Consider the following 18,248-nt stretch of genomic DNA (forward strand, 5'->3'; position numbering starts at 1 on the left):
CAGAAACATTGGTCGTGTCCATCTTTTATATATATATATATATATATATATATATATGTGTGTGTGTGTGTGTGTGTGTGTGTGTGTATATATATACACACACACACACACACACACACACACACACACACACACATATATATATATATAAATGCTCGATGTCAATGGAAAAAAAATTGAGGTATGGCTGTCAGGAAGCTTTCACCAGACTAATTAATTCTGGGGCTTACAGAAAAGATTCCAGAGCTGTGAAAGTGTCATCTGCATGCTCTCCCACTTCTATGCCTCCTCCATCTCTCTCTCTCTCTCTCTGACACAAACCCACAATTTGTGCCCTTCCTAAAACCCCTCTATGACTACCTTTAGAATCCACAGCACCACTTCCTGATCACTACCGACTCTTTCAGGTACTACACTTGATGGAAGCCGAATCCGAAAAATGCTCTGACCTTTTAAATGCGGCACCTGATGAACAGCCAGACAGCAACAGTAAATGCGTGTGCGTGATCAATCTGGAACCCTAGACATTTTACACTGCTGTCCTAATTTCTGTCAATTAAATGGAACAACAGTAAAGAGCTCGCCCTATCACTGGAGAGTGCAAACTCAGCACAACAACAGAGCATATATTTTCTGCAAGGGATCGCATTACTCACTGTCCTCAAAACTAAGCATTCATTGGAACCTCTGAGCAATAGAGGGTGGTTGGCATTTTTCCTGTGGAGAAGAGTCACTAGTTATTAAGTAGCAATGTTACTACTGTAGGTCGATGCAGTTACTACATAACTATGTTAGTTCGAATACCAGAAAAGCAACAAGGATACCGAGGATATCCAGACACGTTCTCATCTTATTCATCTTATCTTTGGTCATAGATATTAAGTACGGTATAATCAGACTGTTTAGGCTGTGGCACTGAGATCAGATCTGACAATTCAGGTTAGAAATCTGGCAGCTGGGAATGCCGTGCCAGTATCAGCATCACTATATATTCAGCACAGTGAGCGTCCAAACCGTAGACTGTTTCACTAAGATGGTCAATCCCTAGGCTAGTGTTTCTGATTCACTTGAGATCATTCTTTGCTTCAAGGGAGCTTAGATATTGGCTGCTCAAGCACAAATCCGGCAGCATGGCTTATGAGACAATCTAAGCCAAAGCTGTGTATAGTGGAAACTACTTGAATACGCTAACAGCATGAATTCCTTAGTCTTCAGATGGCGGGCTAATGTGGAAGCTGATGGATGAAGTGCCAAAACGAGGATAAAGATGACCCAGTAGACAGAAATAGATGTTAGAACAGAAGCCTCAGCTCCAACCTCGCGGTAACAATTCAGCTAATATAGTGGGGAAGCACGAGCAACTTCTTAACACAGTAGCAGCAGCAGGTTTGGTGTGGAGACCCCACCCAAAGGAGATAAAGGAAAACTTGTAGAAACCTAACATTGCTACATGTATGTATGCTATCAGAATCCAGGCAACTTTTGCTAGCTCAGTCATGGAGAGCAGGGATTTGCGAAGTAGAAGCACTCAACCTTGCTAGTGGCTAATTTTCACAGGCCTGCAGGGTGAAAGAAGCTGTGCTCCTTGTTCAGAGGCAATGTCTGTCTAGTTATGAAATTATCTGTTCAGATTCTGACCAAGAACCAATTAGAAAGATGATAACAGGAGCTTCACAAACCCCCAGACAATAAATTTTCAGATACTGCCAAATCAGTTGATAAAAAAGAGACAGATGACGATGATGATGATGATGATGATGATGGTGGTGGTGGTGGTGGTGATTAAGGCATTATAGCCTTCTTCCTTAAAAAGCAAGAGAAGGTCCTGGAACAGGTGGGCAGCTTTCTACAGTCTACTGTAAGCTCAACTGACAGCATTTTCAGCACCTAATAAAAATGATTTCATTAAGTGTAATACAGGTGTCCCTGCTGGTGCTGTAGGTGAGTGGATGTTCAGCGCTGGATAAGACATTTTCCTACTGAACCTTTCCTACTAAAATGTGTCAGACAGCAGTTTTGAGAGGCTAGTTAAGTGTCAAGTTAACAACTGCATCTGCTGTAGTTAACAAGATACCTTAAAGATTTGGTGGAGGAAATTTAGGTCATCTGGGTGAAGATGGCAGACATGCCTCTCACTAGGACAGAGCTCTAGAGTTTAAAAAAAACATGTCTGAATAAGACTTAAAGGGAGTGGAGGAAGGCAGTCCATGTTTCCAGGCTTTTTCTTTCGTTGTTGTCGTCTCACAGCTCATTAATGTTAAGTGTTGGAAGAGGAAAAGCTTTTAATTTTCTAAATGTTATGTAAATGTTAAGTTAAGCTTTGATGAATCCTGCATTTTATTCTTGTGCTAAAAGTATGTGGTCACACTTGATGGTCCTCCTAGCCTTAGAAAAGCTTCTTACCGAGGCAGATTTTGCTTTCACTGAGGAACATATTCAAAGGTAATTTAAGCATGCATATTGTAGATTACAAAACCTGCGCAAATTAGTAATCTGCAGAGTTGTGCACACAGGAGGGAGTCCAGTGCTACTGTCTAAGGGTTTGATTTAACAAACAGCAGCTCATGACCATAAATTTTTGGGGTGCATGGTACATTAATAACAGCATTTCGAAAAAAATATTAAGTCGAGAAGCTATAATAAATGTCTTATGCTACGTGCTACTATCTACTACCCCATAATGGGTGGTAGAGGTATGATAGCATACAATCATCCAACATACAAGTTTAGCAGCTCGTTTTGAGTTTTAAAAGCATTTTGTTTAATTGTATTCATGGTAGTGTCATTAATCAGGGTTGAAAACCTTCAGCAAAAACCTAGAAGAAAAAGGTAGAAGAGCTGTAAAAATAAATGATGAGTGGTTGGTGTATATACAATTTTATTTTATTTTTACCAAAATGGTAGTCTGTCTGTACTCAGCTTTCTTTCTAGTGTTGAGCTGTCTAGTGAAATTGTATAAACGATTTAAAAAAACGGTGTGGTGGCAAAGCTGCACTAGCTATTCAGGTGGGAATTGATGATGAGAGAGAATGAAGTGAAATTAAATACCTGTTCACTCTTGGGAATCAGTGACATTCTGATCCAATTCGAATTATACAGTGTTATCATAATGACTCTCATATTTTTGTACTAAATAGCAATAAATAAATAAATAAATAAATAAATAAATAAATAAATAAATAAATAAATAAATAAATGCCCAGGAGGAGAAGACAATGAGATAATACTAAATGTTTTCTAATTGCAATGTTTGTCCTTGTAGAGCATTTTAGTATGTTTCATTGCACACTACTTTAATACAGACTTGGACAGGAAAAGTAAATAAGTACAGACCAACCCCTTCAAAAAGGCACAGGGAAGATGGGAGATGATTAGCATACGTTACTGCATAATTCTGTTTGTCTACAGTCTATTCAACTCTCACTGGCACTGCATTCAAAATAAAAGATTTCCAATAAAAAATAATACAATCAAACACATGCAGAAGGTTTACTGCCCTCCAGCTTGCATTATAAAAAGCTCTAAAAAGTCCAGGAATTTAAGATGATTTAAGGAAGTGGTGTCCGATCTTATCTGCAAAGGGCCGGTGTGGGTGCAGGTTTTCATTCCAACCAAGCAGAAGCCACACCAGAGTTTACTAAAGGTGTGGCTTCTGCTTAGTTGGAATGAAAACCTGCACCCACACCGGCCCTTTGCTGATAAGATCGGACACCGCTGGTTTAAGGTGTTTTGCACCGGCAGTCATTTCCTTTTTTAGTAATGTGATTCAAGGCAAGATATTTAAATATCTGTGTCTTCAATAATGCAGATGGCCTGTCAGAGGCCTCACTTCAAGTTCAGATGACACTTAATAAATAATGTCACAGGGAGTGGTGTGGTGCTGACTTGTCTTGCATGAAGTGACAATTCACAGAAGACATGAGCACTTCTGAGTCATAAAATGAAGTCTGAGTACTGAACAGGAAACTGCATAGCTGGATATGAAAGTAGCCTTTGCGCATGAGTAATTAGTCGATAGATCATTCGTCAACAGGATTCAGGGGATTTGTTTGTGAAGTTGAGTAACAGAGTGTCTTTTGCTTCAACTGAGCAGAAGTTTTCACTAAAGGCCTTCCCATTTTATAAAGCAGTAATGAGCTAGTTTGCTCTCGCGCACTCTAATGTTGTATCGTTGTTCTCTTCCATGTTCATTAATACTCTGACAGTAAAAAGCATTAAACAGGCAGTCAAGCTTATTGAATGATATCCCTTGAAATAACCTCAGGCAACTCTGCAAATGTTGCTGACTTGGCAGTTTGTGGTATATGGCGGCGTGCCCCCTGATTTAGACTCTGTGATGCTGGAAAGCACTTTTGATTGCAGTCAGGCTATGATTAATACCATGCTGCATAAGCCTTCTCCATATATCTTGAGAAAAAGGTGAGTTTTTCATCTCTACCAGTCTTTAGAAGATGTATGGTACTATAGCAGTGAAAATATGTATCATGCCCAAGCCACGGTTTGGCAATATACTCTGAAAAAGAATTGATGACTGAATAATGAATATACATTCCCAAATGTTTTTAGTAATGTATTACATGCAGAGTAATAAATAAGAAGTAACTTATTTAGAGTACATTTCAAATACCTCCAGAAAAAAATTTCACAGGAAGCAACTGTGCTGTATTGTCATTCAATCACTTTAAATAGTCATGGAATGGTGTGATGAATCACAGATGACTAGCTGAAGACCAACACCTCCACCTGATGTGGGATTATTTCCGCTCGAACAGGCTTAGTCACACAAAATACTTGTATAGGTGTTAGCTAGAGGTATAAATGAAAATATCTGGAGGAAAACTGTAAGGTTAGCTTGAATTCGGCATTTGAAATATCTGGTAAATGTTCCAGTATAGAAATGGGAATGTGAAGCTTTGTGGTCATTTCTACTGAACTCAATTTTAAGAATGAAATTGAATGAATAGTAAACCAATTATGACTTTACTTGCACATGCAGAAATCTAAAGATCATCACATCTGTTTTGTTTTCGTTCAGTATTCTGTTTTCTATCTAGTACCTAGCCTACTTGGGGCAACACATTCATAGAAAAAAGAAAAAAAAAAGATATTCAAAGGAAATGGTGATATCCAACTCATTTCTGCTCCAAAATTTCAAGGTGTTTATCTTCAACCACTAAAATCCTGTGTAAAGTTATACAACAGAGAGAAAAACGTTTCATACTGAAAGCCATGCTTATATCAGACATGCAATTTACAATAAAATAATTCACATTTGTTTACACTGACTGAAAATGTCTGATGAGTCGATTTCCATCCTGCTGGAGGAATGAAACGGAAGTATACTGGTTACAAGGGCTCAACATTTTCAGTCATACTTAAGCCAAACAATAGTTTGGGATTTTTATGAATTTAAATATCTGTTGGATTGTCTTGAATTCATCTTTTAACACTACCCTGTTAGCACAGGTCTCCCTGAAATATTTCACAAGTACTTCCTGTTTACAAAGTATATATGTGATTTAAAGTCAGACTAACATTCATGCGTAAGTTCTGAATCTTCAGTCTACTGATTGACTTTCATGTGCTTTGTCATCAGATTGTTACCTAATAAACACACATGATCCTAGCACAAGGATCCTTTAAATCCCCCTCAGTGTGTTACAGATCCATCCAGTAATTAAAATATTCTCATCTAACATTAGCTAATCTTGTAATAATGTTCTTAGTCCATGTTCGGAAATGGAATTGATTGCTTATCAAACAATGAAACAGACCCAATTCAAACAAACATTCTTTTGTAGGACAAAGATATTAACAATACTGCTAATGAGGAGGGTTGATAGACACTTGGCAAGAGACAACAACATTGGAAATATTTGAAGATTTTTTACAAATGTCTGTCAGTATTTGAAAAGCACAACATTTTTTAACCATTTTTTTAACCTTTTTTTTTTTAAACTGCATCAGTTTAAACAAGTGGATAATTCACCAAAAAATAATAATTATAATAAATATATATAAATAAAAATAAAAAGTTATCACTTTTTCTGAATGATCCTAAATCACTTAGATATGAGCTCATGATCAGCTCACATCTCACGATCATATCATAAGTAAATCTGAGTCATTCATGAGTCATTTCTAAAATGTGCCCCCCTCTCCATTTTTTTGTAGATTTAAGCAATGTTGTTACTCTTGCAGTGTAATTCAATCAAAGTACCTCTCTGGAAACCTCTTTTCATCGTCTGAGCTGTTAGAGCATGTGTGTTTGAATCTCCCTTGTGTGTGTGTAAGGCTGCATGACATGGAGGATCCTCTGCACTGCTAATTGTTGAAAAATTACTCTGGGGAGTTAAGTATATTAGAGAAGGAGAGCAGTTATCATCATGTTTTTAGTGATGCAATAACATTAACGTCAGTGCACGAATATGTAGCATTTAGCATTATCAACTAAGCATTGCTTGATTTAATAAATATGTGATTATGTAAAAGATTTTATATATTATATTTTAACAGACACAGCAAAGTAATGATGTTCTGTTAATTACAAAGTTTTTCGATTTCTTGAACTCTTTTTACTAAAGAAAGTTGAGCCTGTTTTGTGTCCATGTTTAACATTGAATTTCTCTGACATGTCACATTACATTTACATTTTTGGCATTTAGAAGACACCCTTATCCAACTGAGCAATTGAGGGTTAAGGGCCTTGACCAGGGGCCCAGCAGTGACAGCTTGATGGACCTGGAATTTAAACTCATGACCTTCTGATCAGTAGTCCAACACATCCCACAGTGGATAGTAGACACTCAGAGTTATAGTCTTCATAAGTGTTTCTGTTTTTAGGTGTAATATATTCATAGTAACATAAAGGGGGAAAATTGTGATATCAAACCCATTTCTGCTCCAAAATTTCAAGGTGTTTATCTTTAACCAGTAAAATCCTGTGTAAAGTTTTACAACAGAAGGAAAAAGGTCTCACTCTGAAAGCCAACAGTGTTCTGACTCCTTTTATATATCAGAATTGTAACTGCCGATAAAAAAAAAATTAATTTGTTTACACTGACTGAAGATGTCTTATGAGTCGATTTCCATTCTGCTGGAGGAATGAAACAGCAGTGTACTGGTTACAAGGGCTCAATATTTTCAGTCATACTTAAGCAATAAACAAAAATCAATATTTTATAATAGATTTAACAGAAACAAATCAGCCGATGAGCTAAAGTACGTTAAAAGCCTTCTGCACAATTGACCATATTACGCATTATATAAGACATGTTATATTACAATATGACAATTGCATACAAGAAAACAACCAATCAAAATGCTTACCTAATGACTGTGCTTACTGTTAGTGTATACACTACGTGTTTCATGTTGTAGGTTAATAAAAACATTTTCATGTACGATTAAGTATCAATTGACCGAGCCCTTATGTAGAGATGCTTGAGTAACCACTGCTCTGTGCTTTGTGAACATTTCAAAGAAAACCTGTTCAGTTGTCGAACAAGCTGCATGTTTATCAGCGCTGCGTAGCTGTTTGTTTGTGTAGGTAAATAATGAAGAGTTAATCCTCTTGATTACCCCAGTTTGTAGTTTACAAGCTCTTTTAAGGTGACTGTAGTAACCACCACCGACTCAACACTCACCGCGACAAACACCATCAAGACCTTTCAGTAACCGCATTAAATATTCAAATTATTTTTATTTATTTTGATTCTTATTAAAATATTTTAAGCTGTTTTAGAGCGATGTGAGTGTATGTGATTCGGCGATTTTATGTTTCGATTTCAGTTTTTCTTTTGCAGGTCTAAAGGATCATCTGAATATTTGCTTCCCATTTCTAATAGTTTCTCTTTAATATGATATTTTTATAATAGTAATCGTTTTTGTGTGAATGTTTTTAATTATATCATGAATTAAATATTATAAAATACTGATGCTGTGCACAATATTGTTCCTCTTTTCTGTTCTTACTGAACCAGTGAATTGTCTGCTTTCATATCAACTCTCTAATTCCACTGAATAAGTCTTATATATTAAAATAGATTTCCATACATTAGCATACTAATATCTGTGAACTAGACATGTCCATTTTTCATCAATTTGTACATCCGGGATGCTTTGTCAGGGGTATGGCTATATGGAGTGTGTGGCAGTGGAGGCCATGACCTCCTGTTAGTAACTGCTGATTCTTAGTGCAAAGGGAAGATCAGGTCTGATTAAGATTTCCCAGTAACAGACAGGTCTTGTTGAAGGTCTAATGTTTTCTCTTATAGCTGGCTTGAAACCAGAAACCATTTATGGAATAAGAAAACATCAGCATTTAAAAGTTTGTTTTATTTCATAGGACGAGGAGTAAACCTGAGGCTACAGGATCAATGAATACAATAAAACTAAAAAGAAAACGTAAAACTAATGAAAAGGGAATCGATTAAAAAGTTGTAGGTCTGAATGAGAATTATGTTTATCTCTGTATTGCGTTTGTATCTGTCGAGTCAAAATATTGAATTGTGTCGAATACAGAGCACAACCACCACTTTAAAAAGCTTCTGTATCCACTTTTATACACTATCCACGTCAAGTAAACCTCCATCAAGGGTGTTTCAGGTCTTATTGGAAAGCTATTGGCAAGACAGCGATAAGAGGAAAAAACAACTGCACTGCAATGTGGCATCAGAGCAATAGGTGATTTGTGTATCGATTAGGAACTGACAAATGCCACCAGTTCAATACTGGTAGCCCATGTCAATTCTGAGCAATGCTGTGTTGAATAAGCACGTGTTTACATTACTTATTAAACAAGATAAGACCTTTTGTATTTTGTTCAACCCAAAAAATACTCTAATGTATAGAATAATGTGAAAAACTTACACTGAAAATAAAAATGTTCTGTTTTTTCCAAAGGAGATAAAAACCGCAAAAGAACCCCAACCAAGGTTAAGGAGTAACAGTTAAAAAAAGTCACTCAGACGCTTTGCCCTTTTATTAATATCAGCAAAATGTGAGCATTCATTTGAGAATAATTAGACCTTTTCTTCGGGAATTATATCACAAACAAGAACAAAGCTACACACATGTCCTACTACTCGCTATTATTTTCTAAAGCCTTATGGTGTTATTCATTCTGGCAGGTAACATAACATTTTCATTTGTTCATGCATTCATTCATCATTAGTTACCGTTTTTTCGGAATCCTGAGTCTATCCTTGAAACACAGGCCATGGAACGTGAATACGCCAGACCATTGGGTTGCCAGACCATTGTAATGCATCATGAACACAGACACTGACACACAGTTAAACCCTGAGGCAGTCTAGTGTAGCTAAATGATGAAGTGGTATGTCAAACATAGCATTTGACATGTCTACATGCTATAAGTCTACACCCATGTGACGTGAACATGAAATATAAATAAGCAGACATGATGTTTGGCGACTGTATTAAACAAGATATTGAACTTGGTCATGCTATGATCAATCATTACACTATTCAACTTTAAAACGTTCATAGCCTTTAGCTTAGAAAACAAAAGGTTTAATAATAGGTTCAATGGTATTTCAAAATAGTAATAATAATTATTTACCAAAAACGTCTGAAACTACAGAAAGAAATATGTACAGTATAATGACTCAACTGTGCACAGCAACATTTTATCCCAACAGTGTCGGATCGACACCTAGGATGTTGATGTAACACGTTCAGAGTTCATGTGTGTCCAATTGGGCATATATGTAAACATGGACCAGTGTTAACTCAACATTGGGGATTTTTATGATCCCAAAAAGCATGTTAATATCTACAACAGAACAAGAAAATGATCTGTGTGTATAGTGTGCCCTTTGTGTAAAAAGATGACTGCAGCATTTCACTCATTCACCACAGGATGTCAGTAGCTCTAGCTAGAGAGAGCAAAAGAGCTGGCCTCCTCCTCCACCTCTCCTTTACTGTGACTCCTCTTGGCAAACAGCTCTGCACAGCAACAACCCACCCTGCATCTCATACATTTCCCAAGACCAGGAGCACCCGAGTTTTTCCTTTCTATCATTCCTAACCAGAAACACCTTGCTGCCTTTTTATGGCAAAGTGAAGTTTATGATAAATAATTACACGGTTTAATTCAATACTTTATGCATGCATTAAGTAATGTATCTCATATATGGTGAAGTAATGATGAGTTGGGAGGTGTACAGGCTATACAGTGATTAAATATCTGAACGGCAAGAGAAGGTCTTAAAGATCACCGTGCCGCTCGGGTCTTTACCTTCCAGCATCACAAAGATCGTTATCCGAAGCAACATTTTAGCAAAAAGCACCAATGCAAATACAGAATAATCCAATACATATGTTCTATTCACTCGGTGAGAGGAAATAAGTCATACATATGTATCAGACGGAAACAGAGACACAGGGATTTCGTTAAAGCTCAGCATCTCTCCTTCTGTGGCTCTGTAGTAAACCTCTTCATGAATTTCACATTCTGTCCTTACAAGGTATTTAGAGAGTCCGTCGTCTAACTATTCCCCACAGGCCCCCTGATCAGACGCCACAACAAACTGAAATATGATTTATGGAGACCGGCAGGATTGAGTGACACAACAGGGATGAATAATTGCTGGTGGCAGCTCACGCTTCCTCTAGCTACACCCGCATTCACACGCTGATGGCTAATTATGCTGCAAACGCCACAGGACTATGAGAATGTGCTCACGGGCCAGCAAAGCGCTCAGGCTCTCTGTTATGATCACACACACACACACACACACACACACACACACACACACACACACACACACACACACACACACACACACACACACACACAATTAACTACAATAATGAATCTGACTACTTAAAGACTAGGAGTTATGCTTTCACAAATCCATTTCAAATGGTAAGCCTCCTTTATGTAAAGTACTAATGTGCTATTATACTGAAACAAAAGAAAATGGAGAAAAAGTCAACTAAATTCTATTCTTAGCCTTTATTTCAGCAAATACATTATTCATTAGTTTTTGTGTTTTTTTGTAGCATTTATCCTGTGTCTCACGGTCACATGGAACCCAGAACTTATCCTTTATACACCCTGGATGAGGTGCCAACTTTGGAGGAAACTGGAGTACACAGAGGAAACCCCTGAGCCACACAGAGACATGCAAACTCTGCACACAGACAGGAAATGACCCCCCAACCCTGGATGTGTGAAGCAAACTTGCTAACCACTGAGCCACCATAACCCCCACAGATGTTAGTATTTATTAATAATCCCATTTTATTGATCATTTTATGTTTTATACGTTTTGAAATTTGCTGGATTGTAAATATTTTAACAACATAGATATAGTGACATATATCAATCAACTAGACTTTCTCAATAAGTGAGATTTTCTTACTCGCTTTTTAATACCAGAGCACATTAAGTCTGATAATTATAATAACTAAAATTGATTGCAGTGAATTACAAAATGATAATTAAATAGTATCATTATAGAAAGGAGCATTTTACTGATTCACCTTCAAAACTTGCTGAAATGTAATTATTTTACTACCGTATATATACAGCATAGATCAATCAATCAATCAATCAATCAATCAATCAATCAAATCAGAATTTTGCATTAATTCATGAGAAACCAGGTCAATCAGCACCAAGAGTGATTATGAAGTTTGTATCAAGTGAATCTCACTGAAAAGTGAAAAGTGAGAAGCCACACTAGCATTGTAAACATTTCCAGCGATCATGGAATGATGGAGAAGCTGAAAATCTTTAACATTTGTAAAAAGCTGATATGGTTTACATCACCTCCTGTTTTCACTGGAAGCCTGACAGATAGAAAAGAACTTCATACAGGATGGTTAAAATGAATAATGATGCGCAGCTCCCGAGTCATAGAGCCACACTTGATATTCAGATAGCAGCCTATGATTGTAGTTTCTTATGAATAAATTCATGATACAGCAATATGAACATGTAGTCATATAGGACTCCAAAATCAGGGAATGCAAAGGGGAAACAAAGACTGAAACCCATTGCTAATACAGTATATAACCTTCACCATGCAAGAGGTTCTAGAGAAGAGATATTTCATCGTAGACGTAGCAGTGAGTTCCTGTGGGGATGCCACTATACTGTAGGTGATATTTTCAATAAGAATCAGTTTTTGCTGTGAGACATATACATATAAAATATATTGTAATGGACACAAAAAGTGTGGAGACAAAACTCTCAGTCAAGAGCAACAAATTCAGACAACTGATGGACTGTGCAGAGCAACATACTGTACAACGTCTACAGCTTATCAGATTTTGAATGTTGGACACTCGATGCACTCAATGTCACTCAGCGGAAGAGGGGCTGGGCTACCAGGTACTGACACTGGATTGTATGTTACAAGAAACGTTTGCCATTAACGATTTTTTTCTTCACTTAAATACCGTTCTAACTGTACTAGCAGTATCCCGCTGTGAACAGGAAAATAATGGTAGACCACCAAACCAGTTGAAGCCAGAATCACTGAACACATTTTCACCGTTAATTCGCAAGAACAACTCAGACTGAATAAATCTCATGAAAGGCTTTGGTTCTGAAGCTGAAACACACAGATGTGTACAGTCATATATAAAGCCTTATTACGCAGTAGATAACATACACAGTAGACTCAGTAGTACAGAGACAGAGGTCTTTACATTCATACATCTGAATCAATTCCCAGATTAAGCTAAAACGTAAACCATAAACGGTCTCTTGGTTACGAGCAAATCGTTATGAGCTGTTATTCATTGCAATTTATTTGTGTCAGATCTCTAAGGACGACCAGGGTGGTCATAAAAGACACAATATATTTCTCTTCTTATGCATGGCGTTCTCAACTGAACAAATCAGGGAGGGGAATATTTCAGTTCAGTGCATATATTAATGTGGTAGAACAACAGCATGCAGTTTGTTTAAATTCATGAGAGCATGGCATAACAACACATCAACTTATCCCCTGTAGAACCTTATATTATATACGTCTTTTACACGGTTAGCTTAACTCGTCTTTCTTCCCAAACATATTAGAAACACGAAAAAAGAGAACGAGAAATAAGATGAGGTGAGAAACATGAAAAAGTGTAAGCCCTGTCTTTGTTCATTCATTTATCCAATATTCTCTTTTCCAGTTTAGTATTGATTGACATGTTGAAGGATGGTTATTTGTGATTACTACATGTACGTTGGATCTGCAAATGTTCCAGAACTTGCAGACGGTTACACATTAAAAAAATATCCATGTCCTTTATTTTTAATGAGAAGACTGCTGGAAGAACCACAGTGTCTCGAATGCACCTAACGGCTGTGTCGAATCAGTGGTATGTCACTGCTAGTATACTGGATATAGGAATCTCTGCACACATATACTGTATATGATAAATAAATATTAACATGATCGAATTCTGCAATAAAATTCATAGGAGGTTAGAGATGCTTGAATTATTATTGGAAATCTAAAATGTGAATAAAATAATTTTATTTTCATATAAAAAAAATAAATGTGTGGTAGAGAGAGTAAGAGAGAAATTACAGAGGCAAGGAGGTAAGGATGGAGGAAAGAGAGAAAACAGGAAACTGGTGGAGCGGCGCTGTGCAGGCTGCCTAACAGCTGGAAGCTGACAAGTGTGTAGAACTACAGCACAAGCTGGGCGCTAAATCCCAGGAGGCCCCCGTGAAGCGACCCTGACCCAGCTTGCTGCCTGTACAGGGCATGAAACATGCTTACGTACACAAAATTAACAGCACAGGTGAGAGCAGCAAATACAGTCGGCCTCCCTACAATGCTCATCCCTTCTGTAAAGCTGTATCACTGACACCACAGGTCCAAGTAATGGATGAGTTTTTGAATAGAGCAGACGTGCTTTTGTTTGGCTTTTTTTTCTTCTTCAAAACACAATCTTAAGACAGATCACCTTACCGGAATCTGTAGCCTGTAAATACGGTGAATATTTGTCTACTGTCAGCTGTCCAGTTGCCATGAGCCTGTGCCAGTGTAGTATCAGATTCCTGTTGATAGCTAACAGGAGAAGAACCTAAAGTCTTCTACTGTTGTAAATCATTCTCCTTAAATGTTCTGCATGTTGTGAATTGGGTAGCTTACAGTTAATGTCTTAGACTACTAATCAGGAGGTTAGGAAGTTAGGTTCGCATCCCAGGGCTACCAAGCTGCCACTACCTGGCTCCTGAGCAAGGTCTTTAACTGTCAATCACTCAGTTGTATAAAATGCAAACAAAAAAAGAGTCACTCTGTATAAGAGCATCTGACAAATGCTGTAAATGTATGAAACGTATGTGTATTGTGTGTGTTCTGAAATGCTTTTCTGCTCGGCATGACAGTAGAGTGTTCAACTGGTCAACGAAAATCTGTTCATTCCCCTATGACTGCTCATATCTGTAAGGTGCTCCAGCATGCAGACCTGGTGATCACTGTATTTTTTTTTTTTTTCACTGTTGTTTTTGCACCATACTATATATAGCACTTTAAATTCATAGTGACCACATTAATTAGAACTGTGGGATATCTGCATAATTTTATGTATTGTGTGCTACATGATTGGCTGATAATTATAGATAATTGCATGAATGAGGATTTTGTTTACGATTAGAGAAATGCAAAACGTTGAGGACCAAAATGAATCTAAGCAAGTGAAAAATCAATCCAGCTAAGGTTGATTAATATCCTTCGAAGTTTTTTTTTTGTTCTGTAGTGTATGTGGTGCATACAGTACAGTTCTTTCATAAGCCATGCTGAGCTCTATGTACGTCTAAATAAACAACAATTAGCCATGATGGTACTCTATTTACGGTAATTTATGGCTTTAAAGCATGTCTGAATTCTGTTTAGCCTAAATCATCTACTTCAGGCCTGGCCAACCCGAGGCTCTTTGCCCGGGTTCATGCGGCTCTTACGTTCATATCGAAGTTTGTATTTGTGTCTTTTTAATGTGCATGTTCGCTTCGCTTGAGTTAAATGCGGTATTTTCGTCAAACGCGCATGTGAGTGGGATGAAAATACCTCAAAGTTTCCCAGTAAGAGCAAGATCATTTAAGTAAACAATCTGTGTCAAGTTCGCTCTCAGAATGGCAGGGTAATGTTCATGTGTGCCCATGTGTATGATGTGGCTCTTTGCAGTAACACAGTGAAACATGTGACTCTTGGTCTCTGATTGGTTGGCCACCCCGAACTACTTTCCACTACAACTATTTTCAAAAAGTTATACCATGAGGTAAATCAACTGGAAGAAAGAATTGTCCAGTCAAGAAGTAAGGAAGAGTTCATTCCGACCATAAATACTGCTGTACTGTACATGGTGAAATAAATACAACTTTCCTCTAGGACTCTGGTGCTACATAAAGACACAGAGGAACATAAGACAACACAGAACTTAGAATACCCAGTATTTTTAGGGCTTTTGAAATATACAGTAGATATACTAACATTGCCTATTTTCCCCTAATTATTCCTGTTCTAATATAATTCATTTATTATAAAATGACTTTTGTTTAATGAACTTGTGTAACATGCATTAAAGCAGAAGCCTTTATTTTGTTACATATACAGTACATTACAGAACATAAGTTTGCATATCCCTTTTGCATATCACTTTTTAGCCATGATACAGCGTCCCTGGAGCAGGGAGGGCTAAGGGCCTTGCTCAATGCAGCTTGACAGTGCTGGAGCTTGAACTCCAATCCTCTGATCAACAACCCAGTTCCTAAACCACTTGAGCCACCACTGCCCCAGGCAATATCACATCTTTGTTATCCTACATGAATTCTCATTAAGACATTGTCTATATCTCTGTAATAAACCCCATGTTCCTACAAAAGAACAGCTAAATACTGCAAACCACAATGAGTATTCTGTATCCATGGCCAAACTCATCATGCAGCTAGTTTTTTTTTTTAAGTAGTATTCTGTCCAAACATCTCTATTTTATTTCTGAAGAAGATGGTGGGTAAAATGAACTAAGGTGATTCTCATTGTCAGTTTAAAAAGGTCCTCACAATGTGACTGTGGAGGGTCATGGAGTCCTTAAGGAAGAAAACAACAACAACAACAACAACAACAACAACAACAAGAAATGAAAACACTCAGTGAGCTGTACTCACCTTGTCCTGAAGTTAGCTGGATGAGGATGTCCATCATAGAGGGATAAAAAATCATATTCCTCCTCCACTGCAAAAGACTGAAAGACTATCTGAATTCGGTTGCCTTCCTCTGCTACAATAACCCATGTACAGTTTGCCCCATTTGGGTAACCGTATGGAAAACCAGGGCTTTCAATGGTCCCATTCCTTCCTTTTAAAGTCCCACCACATGTATATATGAAACCTGTAAGCAGAAAACAAAAGAGACACAGAAACAAACATAAACCATATGAAAGTGCATTTTCAAAGACATTGAAGTAAATAATACATATGACCACAATCACACATTCAGACAAAAATATTTATTTAAATTCAATAGCAAAAGTCTTAGGCTACAGTTTTAGAAAGTACACCGAGATGCTGCAGAAAGTAAATTAGCTTCAAGTGCTATTTTTAAACGCTCTAATTAATGCAGGCTATATGGTGAACAAAATCATTACACCACTGTGATGATTATAACACCACAAAAAAGTTATAAATCAACACGTCATTACACAACATTACACAAGCTCACTTTTGCATTACACAAGCTCACTTTTCATTCCTGACTGATGTTTGTTGCCTTTTTTTTTAACCTTAGTTGGACATCCAGTTATATTTAAAACCTCTAAGACAGACTGTTTTGTTTTTACTGCTACTGTACAGTAGTTTTTTTAAGTAGTAAGAAAGCAGCATCACATCGATTACAGCTATTTAAGAGGAAAAACATTTTTAGATTCATACTAAAGGTGTCTGGCTCACATCTTCATGAAGAACTTAACGTCTGTTCATGTGATAAAACTATTAAAAGATTGAGTTATACAAGTAATATATCTGAAGAGGTCTTTGTATATATCTGGAATCAATTTATCACATTTCAAGACCTTAGAAAAGAATACCAGTTACAGTGTCATTTTATAACAGAGTCGATTAATATTCCATCTCAGTAAAGACGACAACTAAACAGATAATCCTCTTCACATGTGCTTCCAATAATCAATCTAAATGAAAATTCTGATTTGGCTCAAATCCAGTGCAACCAAAAGTAGGCATCAAGCAATTATCTCTGTTGAAAATGAATTAATTAGGTAAATTAGGCAAGTTTTAACAACAAAGTTACTGACAGATTTTTTTTTGGAACAAAAGCTGTTGTAACTTGAGACCGTAATCAGTGAATTGGGAAATTTATTATCCCCCATTAATTCATTCAGATGTGGGTTTCCTGGCCTACAGAGAACAAATATTTTTCATTAAACACTTATGCATGACCAGATGGCCTGTAAAGTTCTACATAATTTTAACATCCTTGGCTGATTTATTAGCTGTTGATAAACAGTGAGTCATTACCAAAGGGAATTCCTTGTTGTAATGGAATGCATCATGAGATATATATATATATATATATATATATATATATATATATATATATATATATATATATATATATATATATATATATATATATTAAAAAAACATAGTTTTACACCAAATAACACTATGGGCTATTCGGATGTGAAGCGCAGTCAGTGTGTGACTGTATGTTTATAAATCCTTACTAAAAATTCAACTGTTGTAAAGAGGTAAAGTTTATTCGGAACTTGTGATCTAACCTCTAACTAAATTCAGTTCAGCTAAAGATTTAGTTTGTTAATATTATATCTTGGTGTCATCGCTATTTAATTTTTCTGATTAGTTAGATGGCTTAAGTGCTTTGGCAAAATGGCTCTAACTACTCACTTATGCAAGCTTTAAATGAATCAAAGATATTTACAAAAAAAGAGAGAGTCCTGTTTGCCAAAACAAAGTTTTATTTAATTTTTATCTAGCACCCTATAAACCCTATAAAACTCCATCATTGTGTCTTGTAAAATAGATTCAACTCAGCCATGGTTTCTATACCGGATTAGACTGATAAACTAATAAACTCTATATATATCGAGAAAATAAAAATAAGTGCTTCATTCCGTCGCACAACCGTGAACATGACTGATCACGAGCGGTAAAAGTTAAAACTTAATTTGTTTTCCTGGATCTGCCTCCAGGCATGAGTGACATTATTATATTTTCTAGACAGGAGGAGGGAGTGGTT

The 18,248-nt window shown here is 36.8% G+C and overlaps 1 protein-coding gene across 4 annotated transcripts in view; it reads right to left on the bottom strand.

Annotated features, from left to right (window-relative positions):
• The window catches only part of csmd3b (CUB and Sushi multiple domains 3b), a 403,012-nt gene that overhangs the window by 338,830 nt on the left and 45,934 nt on the right, over positions 1–18,248 (bottom strand). For all 4 annotated transcript variants that reach the window (XM_047808110.1, XM_027175911.2, XM_047808109.1 and 1 more), the window contains exon 2: positions 16,142–16,364. In XM_047808110.1, coding sequence (XP_047664066.1) covers positions 16,142–16,364 — 223 coding nt within the window. The remainder of the gene's footprint in view (positions 1–16,141; positions 16,365–18,248) is intronic.

Source organism: Tachysurus fulvidraco, chromosome 24 (genome assembly GCF_022655615.1).
Source record: "Tachysurus fulvidraco isolate hzauxx_2018 chromosome 24, HZAU_PFXX_2.0, whole genome shotgun sequence".
NCBI classification, from domain to species: domain Eukaryota; kingdom Metazoa; phylum Chordata; class Actinopteri; order Siluriformes; family Bagridae; genus Tachysurus; species Tachysurus fulvidraco.